We start from the raw sequence: 22,767 nt of genomic DNA, 5'->3' as shown, positions 1-22,767 counted from the left end.
AATTAAGTTCAATTGTTATTGTTTCTAATCTAAGAAAAGTGAATATATTTTTATACAACATAGTTACTTCTAAATATTTTCCCCATTGCTGTGTTGTTTTGTCCAAATATAGCTTATAAAATTCAGGGTTATATTTGGTGATATATTATTAGATAAACATGCCCACTCAATCAATGTTGCCCAAATTTATTCTAACCTTTGAAAACATATTATGTTCCAGATTATTTTTCTGCACACCTATTGTGTCATTAAGAATGGGCTTTAGAGTTAGGTAAACCTAGGTTCAAATCTCAAACCTATCACTTAACAGTCATACAATTAATGAAAAAATTACTCAAGATTTCTAAATCTCACCTTCTTGACCTGAAACATTCTGATAATAATAAAAACTTACATTCGGTATTGCTGTAATGACTAAATTAGATAATGTTTTTAAATTAAATGATGTTTGTAAAGCACTCAGCACAGTGCTTGCCCCTGCAAGTGTTCAGTGAATATTCATGTAATAGGAATATATTTCAGAGTCTGGATAAAAATTTGCAAGAAATGTAGCAAAAGATTTTTGTATAAGTGACCTAATTTGCAGTGAGAAAACTAATCTAGGTCAATTCAGGATAAACTCAGTCAATTCTGTATTTGCCAGTTCTACGTCTGCACATATTTTGGCATCAAGACTTCAAGTTGTCAAAAATGAAAAGTACATTTTGTCCTAGGGCATTATCTGTTTGTGGCAGCAGCTGCTGAGCTCTCTCATTTGCTACTTGGTCTGAAGTCAGCAGTACAATTGGACATCTACTGCTGGATCCCAGTTATCCCAACTGCAAAACCTTTTTGCATCTACCAGCTCTCTGCAGTATATTCTCTTCTGCTCATAAGAAGCACTTTTCAATTACTCTGTATATGACACTGAGTTACACCAGAATTCCATGTGACTGGCTCAGGCTCAGTTGCCCCACCAACCGCACATACCTGCTGTTTTCTGTTTTTTTTTTGTTGTTGTTGTTGTTGTTCCTCTTTTCTGCAAGCATGTTTGCCACTTTTCCAGGCTCCAGAGAGAAAGCCAGGTACATGTTCCTTCTGTTTTCTAATTATTGGTATTCTATTATTCCTCCACCCAAAAAGGGTAAAATGCAAGGTCCTGTCTTAGAAACCTAAATCAGAACCTAATTAATTTGTTCTCTACTTAACTCATCTAGGGAATGTTTCTCTAGTTTGTTTGGAGTCTGATTATTTTATTTTTTTCAAAGTGGCATAGGATATGGCAGAAATACTGAACTTCTTTCTTCACCTTCACTTGTAAATATGTAATCTAATTAAATCTTTCAATTAACATTTATAAGAGGGGTTTATTATATGTAGGCTCTATGCAATTAACATCGAATAGCTCCCATTGTCAGCCTGGTAGAATGAAAATTGAATACCAATGAGAAATACTATTTTCTGTTTTCATTGTTGCTGTGTTTGTTGTTATTTTCATATAAAAACTAAGGACAATGTTCAGAATAAAGGAATGTAGCAGAGCATTCCTTTATTCTTTGGAAAAGAATTTATTCTATTCCAAAAATTCAAGGCAATCTTTTTACCACGGTTAGCATTGTGTAGTCTAAAGACTTATTTCTTATGCAAAATGTGGACTATGGATGATTATGGAGAAAAGTCAGTAAAGTAACTCAAAATTGCTTTTGAAACTGGGAGAGAAAAGGTTAGGAGGAATGATGTCATATTTATGAAAAATTAGATACTCAAAGGACTTGATTAATAACATTCTTGTAGAGGTATGATAAGGTTATTAACCTGTTGTTTTCTAAAGTGTATTATTTTCAAGTTTCTTTCCTATCTATGTGTGAGTCTTTGGGAGTAGCACTTGTGAGAGCGTATTATTAAATTTTCAGTAATTTTGAGAGCTGATTGTTGAACATAGACAGTACCAAAAATTAAGTTATATTACAATTGATTGTAATTAAATTACAATTAAATTAACTTAAATTATATTAAAAACAAGAGCAATAAATACAATTTTTTAAATTTCCTAATAATTGTACTGCTTTTACTATTATCTGTGCTTTTGAGATTATTTATGTATATTGTATCCCTATGGTAGAAATACCACACCACACTGTGCCCCTTCACATCTCTTCCCAACTCCCCATTCAATGACATCACATTCACATTCAATGATAGCTTGATGTTGGCCAATGGGAATATTTACACTGTGGAAACCGGCAAATGCTACAAAACATGGCTTAACTTGTTGTTTGCTTATTACATAGATGTAAGTGGAAATGGGTTGTGTCTGTGGCCATTACATTATGAATAACACTATATATTGAAGAAATTTATTTTCAGTATTTGAAAACTATTATTCAATTAACCAAATTAGTTGCTCATATCATTTACGAACTAAAGAAGTTCTGACATAACCTTGTTCTTGATTTTTCACTTTCCTTTTATTTGTTAACATTAAAAACAATCAAGCAGTATTTATTTAGGAAATACTCTTGTTTGTCAGTTGCAATCACAAATTGCATACACAAAAGTCTGGCAAAAACAGTAAAAGCATTCTTTAAAAATCAATTAGTTATATGAAATGTACAGTCATGAATATTGTATATTTTATTACCATTCGTACATTGCTCGACACCTCCCTAAAACCAGGGATTGGAAAACAACAGTGTGTGAGCCAAACTGGGCCTGGCACTTGTTTTGTAAGTAAAATTTTATTGGGAGAAAGCCATGTCCATTCATTTGAATATTGTCTATGGCTGCTCCTGTGCCACAATGTGAGGACTGAGTAGCTGTGACAGAGATGATATGCCTCCCAAAGGCCAAAATTTTATTATCTAACCCTTCTTAGGAAAAGTTTGTCAATATCTCTTTATTGCAATAAATGCTATTTTAAAAACCTTACGTACAAATATACACATTTAACAGTTTTTTGTTGTTGTTCGTTTGAGAACTGGTTGTTAAACATTTTTTAGCACACCAGTGATCTTGTATGTCCAGCACACATATCTGCCAATTCTGCTTGCTATTCATTGGAATCCTGTATTAACTCTCCCCTCAAAAGCACTCTCAAAGTGCCAATTTGTATAGACTGCTATGTTAGGCCTCATAAAACCCTTCATCCTCTTCCATTAAGTATCAGGAAGAAAAATGATTTGTAATAAGCTGCAGAACTTTAATGTAGAGTTGGAACTTCAGCTCTGTTATACAACCAAAAACCGCTTGCCCCTGGAAAGCTGGTCCTTCATTGTTTCCCTCCTCCTTCACTAAAACATACTAGCTCATATAATTGAGAATACATTATGTAGCTACTTTAGAAACCTAAATAATTGAATGCAAACAAAAGTTCTCTACTCTATTTTACATTATCTTTGCAGAGAATATAAAAAGTTTTAGAATAGAGCCTTTTTTGATTGACCATTATAAAAATTGTTCTTTATTTTATATGCACACTTGACATCTAATTCACCTTTTTAGAAAATGTATTTAATTTCCAAATCAACCTATAAAACAAATGACCAAAAGTAAAAATGCTAGGATCCAAGAGGAGGAATAATTTGGAGGTTTATATAATTATACATATATGTATGTGTAATTTCTGTCTTCACATTTTACTTTTATATTTACTTTCTGCTCTTGGATTCAGGTTAACACCTCACTTGCTAATTCATTAGATAAATGAGTTAGAACATGCTTTCTGTTTATATATTTATCATATCATTCACAACAGCAAGAGTTTTGGGTGTTGATAAGTAGTTTGTTATAACATGGTTGAACCTACTGGATTTAGGAGAGTCTGTATACCATAACTAATTTCAGGACCAGATTTATTACAAAAAGTTTTGGCAATTAAAACATGGCAATGTTAAGTTTGAGTTTGTTCTAGTGTAAATAATCAGACAATTGCAACCTCTTAACAAATTAGAGTCTCATCAAATAATTTCATTAACATTAATAAAAGCCGTCAATACCTTTCATGATATTAATCCTTAAGTCAACTTAATAATAATAATATACATTAAAGAAAAAAGAAATTACACTTAAATAGACAAAAACACAATTAAAGATCTTGATTTTAATTAGAATAGAAATATGAGCAGTAACAGTCTCAAATAAAAGTCCTATTGCTCTAGTCAGACCCAATTTAATCACTTTGTACTATATATTTACTTTTGAACAAAAGGCATATTTTGTTCGTTTTGTTTTCTTATTTGTATGCTTGTATTCATGACTAGTTTAAAAGTAATTTATCTTTGGTTATACTGCTTTGTCCCTTTGTTACCTTTATGTTTTCATCTATTTAACTACATTTGAAAGATTTTATTTATGAGTTAAATAGCATTGACTTGATCATTACTGTAAAACTCTTCTCTTTTTAAAGGCTTCCTAATTAACACTTGCCTTTCATTTTGATTAAGCAATTTTATGCATGCTTCCAAAATTTCATAGTTGAATGATCCAGTTTCATTTTATTCTGATGATTATAGTGGAGCTTCAACAGTATTTGTTTTCTACCTTTTGACTCAACAATGTTAAATACATTGTAGCTAGCAGATTTTGGTGCTGAACTAGATTCACCCAGCTGAACCTAAAATAATTTTTATTTCCTGAAAGTACCAGCTCCTTTATCGTGCCCTTTGTTTAAATGATTGTTTTTTTAAAAATGTCTTATAAAAAGTTTTTCTTAAAAAAAAAAAAAAAATGTATATATGTACTGCCTGGTTCAGTGGCTCATGCCTGTAATCCCAGCACTTTGGGAGGCCAAAATGTAGAGATAGTTTTAGTCCAGGAGTTCAAGACCAGCCTGGGCAGCATGACAAAACCCCATCTCTACAAAAAATACAAAAATTAGCCACGCTTGGTGGGGCGTGTCTGTAGTGCAAGCTACTTGGGAGGCTGAGGTGGGAGTGTCGCCTGAGCTGGGGAAGTTGAGGCTGCAGTGAGCCATAATCACACCATTGCACTCCAGCATGGGTGACAGAGACCCTTTCTAAAAAAAAAAGGTATACTGTATGCTTCTAACCGAATATACAGAGAATTTTGTGTTTATGTATGTATTTTTTTATTTTTAGGTTAAGAATGATGTCTTACTATTTTATTTTTTTAAATTTTAGTTACAGCACCTAACACAGGCATAGAACTAAATAACTAAACGTTGACTTATTTTGTTACTTTTTACATTGTTATATATAGGAAAAATTTACATGTATAAAGTAATGTTTCTACTATCTATCATTAATTTTTGCTTTTCATTACTCCTGAAGATTTTTTAAAAATTAGGAAAGACTTTTTAAAGGAATTAAAAACAAATTTCAACAACCAGTTTTTACTTCCCCAGTTACGTTAATTACTTGTTCTATTTATATTCTTCCTTTATTTGGCTATTTTTGGCAAACTGAAAGTTATTGCAATGTATCCACACGTAAATAGAGAAGTAGTTTTATCCAAGAAACAATTGTTTATATTTTATTTATATTTATATTTTTCATAACAATTAAATTATATGTTGGTGAGAAGTTAAGGGTAACACAAGGAAAATATTACTTGGGGATATCTCGATAATATCACCACAAATAAGATCCACGGGATCTAGTGGTTAAATGATTTGATTGTGATCGTGCAGCTCTAAACACAGAATTTATATACTATGTAATATAGAATCATAAAATAAATGTATTCAGAAGCATACTTCTGAGAATATTGAACATTTGAAACTGACAGACATACAAGTTATATTTTGCCACAAGCAAGGTTTTCTTACCTCTGAATTATCCCCAAAGACTACTATTCTTAAGAAATGAAAAGTTAAATGTTATGTAATCAAACCAAAATCATGCATTCCTGAGCTACCAACCTCAACATTTGGTTTGATTTTGTTGAAGACAGAAATTCTTGCTGATAACTAAAACAGAAACTTACTTGCATGATAAATTAGATTCCTCCAGGGATTCAAGGTATTCCCTGATAATATTAGGAAATTTGTGTATACAGCCCTCTAGTATCCAGATACTCTCAAGAGTAAATGTACATTTTTTAAAAACTTGACAGAGTTTATAAAAAGAGAAAGACCAAGCCATGTTTGCTGTTAGGAATTCAATGACCATGTCGCCTTGAACTTAAGACTCTCAATTCCTCACTTTCTTTTATTTCTACCTTCTCTCTCTGCTGTAAAGAACAAGCAAACAAACTGTAGAAGTCTAGAGGGTATACATAAGTCTATAGATTCCATCAATTACAAATGGAGCATGCAAGAAAGACCTTATCAGTGGAGACTTAGAATTTCTGTGTAGAAAATGTTTAGGATAATGTGGTTAGAAGAGAACATTTAGGGGCCCTGGAAAAAAATTTGGCATAACCTTAACATTAAATTCTAGTAAAGATACTTTGAAAGAAAGGTTAATTATACACAAGTTTTTATTTAAAATCATATTAAAACATTCTAAATAAATCATCAGAGTAAAACCAACTATCAATTATACGAAAAATATACAGATTAATATAATAATAATAATAAAATATTCCATTGTGTACCACCTAAAAATCATCTCTTAGGTGACATCAGTGTAGTTATGGAGGAACACTTATGCTATGGCAAGATCCCTAGATGTGGAATCTAACATAATTTTTACTCTAACACCAGGCCATGAGCAAGTAAGGCAATCTGAGCTAACAGAGCAGTAATTTCAAGCAGTATTCTCCACTTTTTCTTGTTATTATTGTTCACCTAAGAAACCCATGAAACTCCATGAAACAAAATAGTATAGAATAAAGTCTGTCAGGGAGAGTTGATCTTTAGGGAACCACAAATCATTGTAATATCTAAAATCTTATTGCTCCCAAGAACCAATTTTTACACCCTTGAAGGTCATAATGATTATGTTGAGAATGGATGCCTTAAAGGAAAAGGAATGGTAATACGCATTGTTGGTAAACCCTGGATTTAATTACACACACTTTTTAGAAAACTATCTAGAAATATATGAACATGTCCCATATTTCATATCCCATATTTCTAGATATCCCATATTTCTAGAACTGTTTTACTGAAGTATAAGTACCAAAAAACATGAGGTTACAAGTAAAAGAGTGTTTATATCAGCATTACTTGTAGTAGCAAAAACTTGAGTTCATTAATACGGGAATGGCAGAGCAAATTATGATGGAGTCACTATACATCTTTCAAACAGAAGAATTTGTATTACTGACCTGAAGAGATGTCTATAATGCATTAATAAAAGAAAAACAAATTAGTACAGTAAGCAGTTATACCTTCAGAAAAATGAGAATGATGTGTGGGAGCTTATCAATTTATTTATTGTATATTTTTGCTTTATTAAGTTGTTTCTAAAAGCATTTAGAACTCCTTTAACTTAATATTTTTAAAAATGTCAAATATGAAACAAGTTAACAAACATGGAAAAGTTACAACTGCACCAGACACAAATATATTTTATATTAATCATGTTGTTGGAAAAGCAAGTGTTTGATCTCCTTGAGAAAGTTGCAGAGAAACAGCCAACTAACCAAGTAACCAACTTTAGAAACCAATCTTTAGGTAGGTATTCTTAATTTTAAATTGTCTCCCAGAAAAATAATTTTTAAAATAATAAGAACAGAAGCTATATCACCTGATTTAAGTCTTACTTAAAGTATACTAAGCTTGGAATTTTAAAACTATACATGTGAATTATAACTTCCTTAACCTTGTGTTCATAGAAACCAATATATTTAGTTGTCCTTAGGAAATGTACTGATTTGATTTAGAAAAAGTACACTTTTCTCTTTTTCATACATGTAAATACATGCTCTGAATTATTATTGACACATTTACATTTTAATTATAAATATATTTTGCAGATTTACGATGGAAAAGATAAAACAACTCATCTACTAGGTGCTTTTACTGGTGCATCTATGCGTGGACTGACACTTAGTAGTACTTCAAATCAGCTCTGGCTAGAATTTAATTCCGATTCTGAAGGGACAGATGAAGGCTTTCAACTTGTGTATACCAGTAAGTATTTTAGAAGAGTAAAATGGTCAAACACCGGGGAGTTGCATGTATATTAAATAATTACATTGTACAAACTGAAATGATACCCAATATTTGACGATTAATTTACAGCTCCTTTCTACATATATAATTTTGTGTGACCCTAACAACAGCCTGGTAAGTTACAGGTATTTTAGCTATTGCCGTTTTACAGTTGAAACAACTCAGTTTGTTTTACAGAGGTTAAGTAATTTTTGACTCAAAGTTTATTTTTAAGTAGCAAGATTCTCCTCATCCAATATTTAAGAAATACAATAAAACTTTAGTCAGATGGAAATCCAGTGCTTGAACTCCCATCTTTAATTACAAAAATGCATACAACACCTATGCAACTATTATCACTGGTCAGTTATAAATGATAACTAAAAGGCTTCAGGTCATTTCACACTAAAGAGTGGCTAAAGTTTTCAGTTTGCTCTGCTTTTGTGTTGACTTGTTTTATAACAAATTCTTTCTCACAGACCTATTAACTCATTATATTAAAGTCAGCTATTTTGACTATTTAAATAAGTTGAAGTTAAAACACTAAGAACCAGAGGTAGGTGGGTACATCAATTGTTATATGAATTAAATGACTGTGTTTTACTAGTACCATAATATAAGAAACAGACTAATTACACCAATGAAAAATAAATTCTATTCAAATAGTATATTTCTTGAGTTTCTACTCTGTCCAGGATTCTGTGCTAATAAGTTAAAGTGCATATAAAAGAGGTGTTACTTCCTATGTATTTAATAAATTTACAATCTATCAGATCAAACTGATTCTTGGAAGGTCAGCGCACTCGTTAATGTTGTATAGCAAAATAAGTAGCAATACTCAAAAATCTTTATTGCTAGAATGCTTGAGAAAATCTACTGACTCCTATAAATTTTCTCAAGAAGTCAGATGAATGGAAATTATTGTAGAAACTAAGAAGTTAAAAAGGTTACAGTATCAAAGATAATCATATGGGATCTTAAAGGGAATTTGAATCACATTATAATTTGTGTAAAGAGTCTATCTTAATGGTATAAGAAATAGGAGCCAAGAGAATATACTGACTCATTGTATGAAAATATTTTTGTGCATAATACTGAGACATTATCTATTTCTTTCAGGGCTTTTCTTTATACCTGTTAAAATTGTTACATCACTAACATTAAACATAAATTAACAAAATGAATGCTGAACATGTATTTTTAAATTCTCATAACTGTATGTACAATGTGATTTCTTATGAATCTTCCTAAAGAAAAACAATAGTCCAAACAAATTGTGTTTATAAGTATTGTTATGTGATGGACTAAAAGTAATGATATTGAGTACTATTGCTCAAATGTAATTGGTGTGATCTGCTCAGATGGGAAAACTTTTGTTTTTTTTTTAATCTGCTTTCCTCTTTCTCTTTCTCTGTTTTCTAACAGGGCCACTGATGATTTTAAAGTAATATTAAAATGAATGACACAACGTTTACATAATGGTTTTTGCTCTGCATCATTTTGCCTTTCTTTTCTTTTCTTTCTTCTTCTTTTTTTTTTTTTTTTTTTTTTTCTTTTTTGAAGACAGAGTTTCACTGTTGTTGCCTAGGCCAGAGTGCAATGGCATGATCTCTGCTCACTGCAACCTCTTCCTCCCGGGTTTCAGCAATTCTCCTGCTTCAGCCTCCCTAGTAGATGGGATTAGAGGGGCCCACCACCATGCCTGGCTAATTTTTGCATTTTTAGTAGAGATGGTGTTTCACCGTGTTGGCCAGTCTGGTATCGAACTCCTGACCTCAGGTGATCCTCCCGCCTAGGCCTCGCAAAGTGCTGGGATTATAGGTGTTAGCCACGGTACCCGGCCTGCATTTCTGCTTGTCTAAAATATTTATGGGTTTCAAAGAGGAAACCTGGATTTTTTTGTTTTGATGCATGACATCTATGTAGCTTGCGATTACTGATGAAAAAATAGTGGCCATTGTAGGACATACCTATATTTGAAATTATATGGGGTGCTCAGGTGTCTGGAATGAATAAGATCATTGACTTTATTGTCTTAAGTTTGAACTGTAGAATTTTAAAATATATATATTTTAATTAGCAAATATTTGAAGTCACACCTCTTTTCTTAACTAACAATTAATTAATAATTGTCCATTAAAGGAAATGTGTGTTTATGAAGTTTGGAAACTATAGAAGTGGGAAGAGAGTATAAAACTGTCACTCTTAAAAAGAGAAAACTTACATTTGTAAATATTTTTCAGTCTTAGAAATAAAACTAAAAATTTCAGTATCATGTCTGTAACCAAAATGTTTATAGCCTACTTCCAAGGTATCTTTGGATATCAGTAGACAATTCTGTGAACCAACAGTTGGGTTCTGAGCTGTATTCTGTTGGGAAGGGCTTTAGAAATAGTGACACATCTGTTTTTAAGTGTATTTGTTCCTAAGTATTACTTCTTATTTTTATAGCGGCAACTCTTCTACATATCTGCAACTATCTAAATAGTTAAACACAGATTTCCTAGCTTTAAACGTAGTTTGTTCCCATCCTCCAAGTATATACTATTTGTTTTCCAACCATAGCACCTGTGGCCAGGCTATTTTCTTTTTTGTGCATGTCCTACTGACTTTGGATACCAATTGAACTTCAAGATCCACCTCAAATATTTACTCATGAATGCTTATCCTGATTCTCTCAGCTGGAATCAACAGACATTTCAATATTTCTTTTGTGCTAGTTTATATATGCAACTAATATAACAGTTATCACATTGCATTGTGGTTATACTTGTTTGCAAACATATGTGCATCGTTCTTCAATAGATTATTTTCCTTCATAGCATCTTTAGTCCATTTAGTTCAATTGCATCTTTTTACATATTCTTGATAAATTAAGATGTCATTTGAATATGAATTTTATAAAATGCTTTCATGATAGTAAAATGGTTCTACTAAGTCACATATTTTAAATATTCACAAAATTATTGGAAGCATTAATTATTCAATTCCTGAACATGATAGAATGTGCATCAGTGGTTCACATAGGGAAAATGGGAAAGACTAGGATTTCGTGTTTAAATGCTCATATCCAGTTATTCCCAAGGCCAACTCTAACCCTGTCCATTCTGTGGTACATTTCTCTTACAATGATTCCAACTTCATTTCTGAAACATCTAACTGAGAGAATAATAGGTATTGCAGAGGAGGTCACAGTACTCACATTGAGAGAATCAGAACAGGAGCGAGAACATTTGTCTAGGGAGGATCAGGTAAGACTTCATAAAGGAGGCCATATTAAAGGTTGGGTTGGTGGTTCACAGAGAGAAATGGTGGGGAATATTACAGACAAAGAGAAAGGAATGAGGAAAGACACAGAGATTAGGAAGAACATTCAAGGAAAATAATCTAATTCAGATTAATCCCACATATCTTGATGCTTCTCACAATTTCTAGTGGGGGAACAAGCAGGCTTTTTTTGGCCATCCTATCAAATGATACCTGCACTATTTAATGATTGTCACCCTCTATTCCATTATCTATTTTGTTGAGTTAGCAACATTTGCCATTGTCTGATTATTTTCAGTTTTGGGTAGATAAGATTACATTTGACTGAGATAAAATGAAAAAAGTATGTTAGAACAGACCTTTAAAGTACATTTTATTTCAATTATCTTATTGATCCATTCATTACGTAATTGCTAAGTATAGCAAGTGGCCTGGTACACACAGTGACTTAAATGTTGCTTTTGGCTTTAAGTGATGGAAAACCTTACCATGGCCTAAATAATCAGGGTTTATTTTGTTCATATAAGAAAAAGTAAAGAGTGAGAAAGTAGGTAGATCTTGATTCAACTATTTAACAAGATCAACAAGGATTTTGCTCCTGTCTTTCTGCTGTGGCATTCCTAGAGGGTTCACTTTTTATTTTCACGTTTGTAGTAACATAGTCATAAGTTGGCTATTGTAATTATGGGCATGTTTAAGGCATGAAGAAAGGAAAAATGGGTAGTGCCAGCCACATAGACTCCTTTTATCAGAAATACAAAATCTTTCCTGGGAATCCCTGTAAGATACCCTCTTATGTCTCTATTCAAAACTGGGCCATATGGTTCTGCCTTAACTTTCCAGCAAAGCAGCCTGGAATATTCAGTATGTGGAAGACTAAATAATTAGTTTAATTTTAGACCATCATGATTCACTGCTGGATATAGTTAGATTATAGCTGGGAACAAAATCAGAGTTGTTAGCAAGGAAGAAGGGAGATATTGAGAAGACAACTTAACAGTATTTACTGCAATGTACAGCTAGTTTAATCAGTATTTTTTAAAAAATAGGTTAAAGATACTGAACTAATACCTGCTTCTATGATTAATAGTGTCATGGAAGGCCAGAAACTCTTGGGTGTTTATAAAGGAAAAGTATTTGGCTGGCTCATGATTAATAGTTTTAGATTTATTATGCTAAGAAGACTGTGAGCTTCTCTCATCTCTTTCCACCAACAAATAAATTATATGCATACCTAGTATGAAAATCCTGTACCACACTAGAGGGGGAGAAAATATCCCATTCCCTTTTCTTTTTTTCTTTTTTTTTTTTTTTTTTTTCGGTGTCTTGCTCTGTTGCCCAGGCTGGAACCTCTGTCTTCTGGGTTCAAGCAATTCTCTTGCCTCAATCTCTTAAGTAGCTGGGATTACAGGTGCTCACAACCATGCCTGGCTAATTTTGTGTGTTTTTAGTAGAGACAGTGTTTCACCATGTTGGCCAGGCTGGTCTCGAACTCCTGACCTCTAATGATCCACCTGTCTTGGCCTCCCAAAATGCTGGGATTAGAGGTGTGAGCCACCACACCAGCCCCATTCTTTCTTCTAAAGCAAATTAAATCTGTTCAGTCTTCAGCTTTAGAGTTGTCAAGAAAAATCTCATTTAGTCTTTTTGGGGAAATATTCTTCTCCCAAATAAATAAATAAATTTCTCAGTCAACTCTAGTTTGATCTGACAATTAAAGTTTGGACAGCTATACTGTTGAATATAAAACGTGTGAGATACACTTAGATATTTTTTGACCTCTGGGGGCTTTCACTGCTCTTTCATCCCTCTAACCTCCTAGAATCCAACTCCCTTATTGAGTCAGGCCAATCTTCCTCATTCTTCTCAAAACAATTACTGTCATTTACTCTTGCCTTTGAGAAATCTGAAACTCATCCCAGATAAATATCCAAATGAGACATGTTGTTAGGTGCTTTACCTGACACAAGTTACTTGTTAATTTCCCTGTGAGGAGGAACCAATAAAGGCATACCTGTTCTTCTGAGAGAATACAGGGAGTAGGGTGAGAGAAAATTATTACTTCCTTCTAGAGTTGGAAAACAGATCAGAAATTGAGATCACAATACAGTATCCTTCCTAAAACATCACTCTGTTCTGGATAATCCTATAACAGAATTCAGCAAAACCCAACAGGATATTCTTTTTTTTTTTTTTTTTTTTTTTTTGAGACGGAGTCTTGCTCTGTCACCCGGGCTGGAGTGCAGTGGCCAGATCTCAGCTCACTGCAAGCTCCGCCTCCCGGGTTTACGCCATTCTCCTGCCTCAGCCTCCCGAGTAGCTGGGACTACAGGCACCCGCCACCTCGCCCGGCTAGTTTTTTGTATTTTTAGTAGAGACGGGGTTTCACCGTGTTAGCCAGGATGGTCTTGATCTCCTGACCTCGTGATCCGCCCGTCTCGGCCTCCCAAAGTGCTGGGATTACAGGCTTGAGCCACCACGCCCGGCTGCCCAGATTCCTCCAACCTCTCAACACACATTTCAAGAACGATTTCTAAATCTGGTGTATTTTACTCTCTAAAGGCTAAGTTGTAGAGACATTATTTCTACTTGGTCACCTGGCATATCTTCCCTTTTACTCTTCTATTGAAATTTACTAATTTATTTATTATTGAAATTATTAATCTGGTCATAGTTTTACATTTTGTGTTTTCCCAGTGGATATTATATATTGAGAATATAGAGAACAATTAATAAGAGAAAGTTCCTGCCCATAAGAAAGTAACTTTTTAGTGGGACAAGATACAACGTTATGAACAAAAGGTAAGAGAACTACATTTAGAAGCAATTTAAAACAGGGCAATGGGATAGATAGTACAGATGAGACCACTTAGCTAATTTGTTCAGACTACATCTTAGAGCAGATGTTATCTGAGTTCATACCTAAGTGATAAGAAAGAATAACCACACACAGGCAAAGGGTTCTAGGTAGAGGGAGTAGCAAGTACAAAGGCCTAAAAGAAGCCTGAGCTTGAGTTCTATGGCTGTAGCTAAATGAGCAAGGAGAATGAGACAAAACGAGAGATAAAGTTGGAAACTAGCAGTAGCAAATAACCGGGGTTCGTCATCTCATGACATGGGAATCGAGGTCAAGGACACAAGAAGTGGGTTTAGGAGCTGAGGTTTGATAGCCAAAAGAAAGAGCAAGGAGAACAGCTCTCTTTCTTGTGAGAGAGAGGGGTTCCCAAATGGGACTTCCAGCCCACAGCGGAGTACACCAGATTTTATAGACAGGCTTATGAGGTGGTGTCTGATTTTCATAGGGCCCAAAGATTAGTTGAACCAGGTATGACATTTTCATAACACACCAGAAGCTGGCTGCCCCATCCTAATCTTATTTTGCAAATGGGATCTTTGCCTGGCCTGCACCATGTTGCCTTCTCCTTACTGTATGCATGGCTGGCAAAGAGAAGAGAAGAAGGAGCCACAATTTTGAACATGCCTAGTCCCAAGTAGCCTTTTTCTATTGGCACAACTGCCAGCATTCACCATGTAAGTGTCCAACTTGCTTGTCTATGTTTGCAGCTTGATTTTAGAAGCTGCTCTGTTAGAAAAGAAAATGACAAAAATTAATTCAAGATGTATTAGAGACTTAAATGCTAGACCTTTAAATGTTAGACCTAAAACCATAAAAACCCTAGAAGAAAACCTAGGTAATACCATTCAGGACATAGGCATGGACAAGGACTCATGTCTGAAACACCAAAAGCAATGGCAACAAAAGCCAAAATTGACAAATGGAATCGGATTAAACTAAAGAGCTTCTGCACAGCAAAAGAAACTACCATCAGAGTGAATAGGCAACCTACAGAATGGGAGAAAATGTTTGCAATCTACTCATCTGACAAAGGGCTAATATCCAGAACCTACAAAGAACTCAAACAAATTTACAAGAAAAAAATAAACAACTCCATCAAAAAGTGGGCAAAGGATATGAACAGGCAATTCTCAAAAGAAGACATTTATGCAGCCAACAGACACAAGAAAAAATGCTCATCATCACTAGCCATCGGAGAAATGCAAATCAAAACCACAATGAGATACCATCTCACACCAGTTAGAATGGCAATCATTCAAAAGTCAGGAAACAACAGGTGCTGGAGAGGATGTAGAGAAATAGGAACACTTTTACACTGTTGGTGGGGCTGTAAACTAGTTCAACCATTGTGGAAGACAGTGTGGTGATTCCTCAAGGATCTAGAAATACCATTTGACCCAGCCATCCCATTACTCGGTATATACCCAAAGGATTATAACTTATGCTGCTATAAAGACACATGCACACGTATGTTTATTGTGGCACTATTCACAATAGTAAAGACTTGGAACCAACCCAAATGTCCATCAATGACAGATTGGATTAAGAAAATGTGGCACATATACACCATGGAATACTATACAGCCAGAAAAAGGATGAGTTAATGTCCTTTGTAGGGACATGGATGCAGCTGGAAACCATCATTCTGAGCAAACTATCATAAGGACAGAAAACGAAACACCACATGTTCTCACTCATAGATGGGAACTGAACAATGAGAACACTTGGACACAGGAAGGGGAACATCACACACCGGGCCTGTTGTCAGGTGGGGAGAGGTGGGAGAGATAGCACTGGGAGATATACCTAATGTAAATGATGAATTAATGGGTGCAGCACACCAACATGACACATGTATACACATGTAACAAACCTGCACGTTGTGCATATGTACCCTAGAACATAAAGTATAATTAAAAAAAAAAAGAAAAGAAAATGACTTGGTGGCTGCTTTTCATTAAAAGGAACAACTTACTAAGAACTCCCATACCCCCACTATCTGCCTAAATAATTTCTTAACTCCTGTGTCATCAGAGGTGAGGTGGAGTATAGTACAGGCTTGGATTTTATTTAAAAGGCACGTAGATACTTTGGTCATTATCATAATGTTCAATATAAAAGTTACAAATAATAACAGCTACCATTTATTTCCCACCTACCAGATGCAAGGTATCCCAAAGAGGCAGATAATATTATTATTTCCAGGGAGAAAATGAGGAAATAAAAAGCATGGCAAAGTTACCTTCCTCAGCCAAGTTCACATAGCTAACAAGTACAGACATGGAAATTGAACTGAGAGTCTCTGCCTCTAGAATCCATGTTTCTAACCACCATGCTATACTAGCTCTGAACTCAAGATTTGGTTACTTTATATTTGAAGCTTTATAGATTTAATGTATTTTTAAAACTGTCTATGTAAATGTAAAAAAAAAAGAAAATAAAAAAAGAGAGAAATAATATTAGTGCAATTCTTCCCATAGAAACTTTTGTCATTTTATTCTTGAGAATCTGAATGTTTTCATTTTTGTTACGTTTACTATCAGGGAAAGACTTAGTCCTGCTATCATTCATATTGTTCATGAAGTCTCTAAACGCTACTTGTTGAAGATTATTTCATTACAGATTCTTTTAGCCCTATTTACTTGTAGTTATCCTACTTTTATTTTGTAAAAAGTAATTGAGTATTTTTAACAGCTATCTATTTACAGAGCTAAATTGCACCTTATTGATGGATTATACTATTGTCTTATCAAAAACTGACCTGCTAAATATGCATGTTGCCCAGCCATTAGGCAGTACTCTGGGCTCAGATGTTTTCTTGTTATCTCCTCTGCACATTTAATTTACAAAAAATCCCACTGGAGAAATGTTCATTATCCTAAGAGAAAACTGTAAATATATTTGATTGTTCACAGCCTTCCAGTTTTGTTGTTTGAAATCATTTAATAATCTACAGGAAGCATGGCCATTTCAAATTTTATATTCAAATTAAAGATGGGCATTAACTAATTTGTGATGCTTTTTCTTGCATACTAGCCTTGTGGATATACAACAAATTACTCTTTAATTTAGTTACCGGTTTGTTGTTGGCAATGTAAATCATAAAAAATTATCAGATGACTTATTAACTCTACCCTTATTCTTACTATATAACTAATCTAATGCAAATGAAAGTAAAAAATAAGTAAATTGCAAGGGAGCAATAAAACCACCCCATGTGGTTCTATGTCCTATAAACCAGTTAGCAGATATGTTTGACATTTCTTATATTTTTAAAATACTAAAATAAACTGGGTGATAAGGGAAGTACTGATCAATGCTGCATGATATAGTCCAAAGTATTCTAACTGAAATACTAAAGAAAAGTTTATTAATTAACTGTCATTTACATAGACAATATTAAATTTCTTCATACTAGAATAATAAAAGTATCATTTTCATAGCCTTTGCATCATAGAAATTTAGTAAATTTAAACTTACATATCTAAGGACCTACTAATTTACACGTTACATAAAATTAATTTCTGACAAGTTGAAGACCTAAATGTAAATATCCAAACTTTAAAATGTTTAGAAAATAAAAGTGTGACCTAGAAAAGCTGTGTCTTTAAGGTAGAAGATTTCTGAAATAAGATACACAAGCAAAAATTCATCAATAATGAGTAGCATTTCTGACCTTCTAAGCACTCCCTGAAGTGTAGAAACCAAAAATCTGGCAACTATATTTTTCAGATTCTTCTGCCAACAAATATCTCTGCTTAGATTCTGCCAATTAAAGACAGACCTGTGAGAGCTGAAAGGTGAAATTGATGGAGAAGCCATTATTTTCCGCCAGCAGCTACAGGCAGGAGTGTGTTGCTGGCAGGTGTTTGTATGTGGCAGCAGCTTCCCTGAACTGCTGAGTTTCCTGAAAGCCAGCAGTAGCCTTCTGACTTTCACACCCTTTGCATTTCCAAAATCATCAAGGCCTCAAATTTCTTGTTTTGAATCTTAGCTACACACAGTACATAAGTGGCTTCTGTTGTCCTGACCAAGTCTTGGAAAAAAAAAAAAAAAGGAACGGAAGGGAACGGAAAGGAAAGGAGAGGAGAAAGGAGGGGAGGGGAGGGGAGGGGAGAAGGAAGGGAAGAAGAAAGGAAAGGAAGAAGGAAAGGAAAAAGGAAAGTCTACAGTGTCCCTATAGAAAGGGACACTGTAAACAAAGGTGAAACATTTCAAAAGGAGGTATTTATATAATGGAAAACATACACTCTCTAGAAAACAAATCTAGAAATCAATAAGGAAAAAAAAAAAAGGCCTAAAAGAAAACCATGAACCAAAACAAATTTCACAGCAGAGGGAAGTTCAGCAGAATAAAAAATGCTTAACTTGATAGGTATTAAGAAATTAAAAATTCTTTTTTTTAGTTTATAAGTGTGATGATTAGGTTTTCACACTTGTGTGAGATGTGCCTTCCTCAAACCTTGTTACAATATCTGCACATTGCCCATCGGACACGAAAAGAAAAAAGAAATGAAAATGGAAACCCAAATAAGATGCTATGACACCGTCGCAGAGTAAATAAAAATTAGAAAGCTGTACAACACCAAGTACTTATGACAATTTGCAGAAACTGAAACTTATAAACTTGGGGAATGTAAATTGGTAGTCACCTAGAAGAGTAATTTGGCAATATCTAATAAAATTCAATTTCTGGATATATTTAGATTACACCAACTATACATTCGGCCAAATGCCAAATGCTGATTGGTTTTGACCAACTTAATATTCAGTCAAAGATGAACATCACCAACCTAGAATGTGGTACAAATATATGATGTACAAGATACAAACTTAGCACATTTAATATTACTTACTAGTTTATGTTTAACAGATTAAAATTTATGGCTGGTCTGTCAGTAACATATTTTCTAGTAAGAACTTTATATGTAGGACTGAAAACATCCACCGTTTTTTTTTAAAAAGAATCTGTTATCTTAACTCCTGAAAGCAATTGGAAATGCATAGTAATAATTTCCACAAGCTTTTTTGCTTAAATACTTAACTTCTATAAACTGAAAACTAGAAGGGATTGTCTTCTTAAAGCATTTTTCTAAAGTTGTAGCTTCAAAGTTTGATTTTTTAATAGTTTGATTAGTGAGAAATACGTGGTGTATCAAATATGTTTTTATTAGTTCTATTAATGAGAAAAAAGTGTAACCGTTCTTCAGCATTTTTTTCTTTATTCCCTTAATATTCTTTATTATGTCTCAATCACAAAGGATTATCGCAGCTGTTGTTTGTTATCTTGAAGTACTTCCTGTTTGTGAATTTTGAGGTGGCAAAGTTGACATTCTGCTTTAAATACCTCTTCATTTAAATATGAAGAATTTTAAAATAGGATGTTTTCTTGCAAGACTCATGGCCAAAATGGAATTTAATCACCAAATATTAAATATAGTTCCCAAAAATTATTCTGCCTAATATTGTGAATTTAGTTCACCAACAATGCTATAGAGATTAAAATTATTGCAGAATAATGTAATACTCATTTGTCTCCTTGCATTATATCAACTTTTATTAACATATATGGTTTCGGCAAGCATATTTCTCTAACGTATTTAGCTAACATACTTTCTCAATTTCCTTTTTAACAATCTATTTCTTCTTTATATAGCAATTTGGAAGTCTTTACTACTGACACATAAAACTAACATATCTTCATTGACCATTAAATACTCTGAAATTTAAATTATAAAATATATATTTATATTTTAACTGAACTTTTTTAAAAAAGCAAGTAAGAGTCTTTTTAAGTTACATAAAATATATTTTATTACATTTAAAAATGAATTTTTGCATGTCACTTTTATTTTTAAATGATGTAAATTGTATTACTGGTAGTGTTTTGCTAGTAAGGTATGACATTACTCTATGTGAACACATAGTTATTCATAAACAAATTGAAAGCAATTATATTGAGGTCAAAATTTTACTATGTATCTTTTAGTAAGCCAAGACAGAAGTTAACTAATGGATTAGGAGATTTTGGTTGAATCTTGAGGACAAAATGAACTTTAGGTCTTTAAATGGTGCATGCCCTATAAAAACACGTGTACGTGTGCAAAAGGAGACATAGAAGTGTAGCATTTTCATAGCAGTAAAAAATTGGAAAGAATATAAATGCTGCAAAATAAATTAGTTTGGGAATATGTCACCAATGGAATATCACAGAGTAGTTAAAATAAATAAAATGTGTTCGTGTGTGTGCGCGCGTGCTTGCGCATGCATAGGTATATAATTATAAAGATAAAATGCAATATCGGGCAATAAATATGAAGCCACAGAATTTTAAAAACCATTATATTATTTATAAAATGTGTGAACACTTGCAAAACACTGTATGTTGCTCATCGATGTATAGATATGTAATAAAAATATATGTACAAGAATAATAAACTCAATTAGAATATTTGCTAGCACTCAGTGGGGAAAAAACAGAAAGAGACTGGGGAGGAATACAAAAGAATCTTTAACTTCTTTTGTAATAATAGTGTTAATGTGAAGATGAATTAATATGAATGATAATCTGAATATTAATCTGAATTAACATTGATATGAATCTGACACAACTATGATACAAAAATAGAATCTGATAGAGCTAGTGGATGAATTTGTTGTTATCCTTTTTTGTAGATTTCAAATAATAACTTACAAATAGATATCTTTGGAGACATATGCTACATGGTGGCAGGAAAGGAATGAAATCTCAGTTTAAGGTATTCAGAAAATCAAAAAGATCTAGGTAATGGGGATTATCAGTTCATTTGTGTTCTAGAAATTCTCTTTTCATCAGAGTATAAAATTTCACAAGCAGTGGTGAATATTTATAACATATATGATTTTTCATACACATCTTTATTTAATTGTCAGTTTCAAGTATTTGAGGTTTTCAGTGAAAAGACTAGCAGCTGAATGTTTCCATAAAGATAAGACATTTCTGCATATTTATGAATAAGCAACAATAATTCCACCAATTTGAACTAAATTATGTTGTGCTTTGTAGCTTATATACTATTGTCCATGTGCGTTTTCAGCTATAATGCAAAATATTATAAATTATCTTAATGTTCAAAGAATATATTCATTTTACCTCATCACCAGCAATTCCCAACCACATTTACAGAAAATTCAAGATTTAAGGAAGGATGAATTTGGCAATAAACCTTGAAAACAGAGCTTGATTTCTATTTTTATTTTGAGAAATGATATATGGTAAAACTCAAAATACATTGCATCTTGAATGGTAAACTGAATATTATGTCTGCTAGAAGAAATGCAAACTTGTAATTTTTAAGCAAAGACATTTTAGATGTAGTATTAAGTATGCAGATCCATGCAAAGTAATATGTCCTGAAATTTTAAAGTTACTACTTCTGCTGTTTCTACTGTGTTTGAGAGATTGACCTGGTTGACTATTTTTTCTTTATATTTCATTATATATGTCATGATTTCAGTTAATGCCTGCTAACCTCTTTATGGCTTTGTCTCTGAAGCTATTTGCATGTTCACCCAGATGGGGCTGTCATAAATTGAGACATTCAGGAAATTCTTGAAACTATTTTTAAAAATTATCTCTCAAATTCCAGTTTATTATCAGCATTGCTTTATTTTTCAGTTGTGTCCTAGAAATAATTGTGTCTAAGAATCCACATTCACTCATGAACATTATTGAGCATTACTGAACATCTAACCTGTGCCAGGATTTGTGCTAGATAGGTACTGTGAGAGGGAGGGGGAAAAAAGGAAAGAATTTCAACTATACGAAAACAAGGAAAAGAAACAAATTATTGCAAATGAATTCAAATGTACAAATAATTCTATCGTTTAACAGAGGAGGAAGTGACTAAGACCCCTTAACAAAGACTAGGAAAGACTCCTAATGTTCTCTGAGAGATAATGCTTCTCTCAAATCACAGAAATAATAGGATAAACTTAGTTCTTAGAACTATACAAGTTCTTGTGACTATGTATGTTGTGACAATCTAGAAAGTCAATGATGCAAATTAGTGATTTAACACAAGCGAGCTAATATACACTTTTTTGCTTTCTAATTCAAATCTAGATTAATTTGGTCAAGAATCTATGTCTATAAAAGTGATGTAGATCTCTTTTTGATCACCATATAATTTAGGACACAAGAAAAAGTTTTTTCTCCAACATTTTTGTCTTAAGTGATTTTCCTCATTCATAAAACTATCTAGAATATTCTTAAAGGTTTTCTAATCTCAGAAGTTGTAACTGATGTAAGTTTTCACCTAATTGTCCTTGATGCATTTATTACATCATTTACCCTGCATTTTTATATTTTGCAAAATATTAAAAACAGAAGAAACTGTATAGCTAGGGCAGCTTAGATTTTTATTTATTCATACTGGGTTTGGTTTATCTTTTGAAGTGTCCTTTTCTAGTTCCTTCAGAATCTTAATCATGTTGTGTTGTGACTGTTGGGGTTTTTAGCATTCACCTTTATTAATTTTACCTTGAATATGCAAATGAGGTATTCAGGATGAAGATAAATTCTTATTAAGTAATATAATGATGATGATGATGTCTGTGTCAGCTC

At 33.1% G+C, this 22,767-nt stretch overlaps 1 protein-coding gene and 1 non-coding gene across 4 annotated transcripts in view; both read left to right on the top strand.

Moving 5' to 3' along the window:
- Positions 1 to 22,767, top strand: part of CSMD3 (CUB and Sushi multiple domains 3) — a 1,308,251-nt gene that overhangs the window by 926,364 nt on the left and 359,120 nt on the right. For all 3 annotated transcript variants that reach the window (XM_030937706.1, XM_030937708.1, XM_030937707.1), the window contains one exon: positions 7,861 to 8,017. In XM_030937706.1, the coding sequence (XP_030793566.1) occupies positions 7,861 to 8,017 (157 nt within the window). The remainder of the gene's footprint in view (positions 1 to 7,860; positions 8,018 to 22,767) is intronic.
- On the top strand, positions 18,555 to 18,658 carry LOC115899832. Its single transcript, XR_004059433.1, has one exon. It is a non-coding gene; the product is annotated as a small nucleolar RNA U13 (small nucleolar RNA).

This window comes from Rhinopithecus roxellana, chromosome 9 (genome assembly GCF_007565055.1).
Source record: "Rhinopithecus roxellana isolate Shanxi Qingling chromosome 9, ASM756505v1, whole genome shotgun sequence".
Lineage (NCBI taxonomy): Eukaryota > Metazoa > Chordata > Mammalia > Primates > Cercopithecidae > Rhinopithecus > Rhinopithecus roxellana.
The sequence above is the reverse complement of the archived record's forward strand: the minus strand, read 5'-3'. Positions and strand labels throughout refer to the sequence as shown.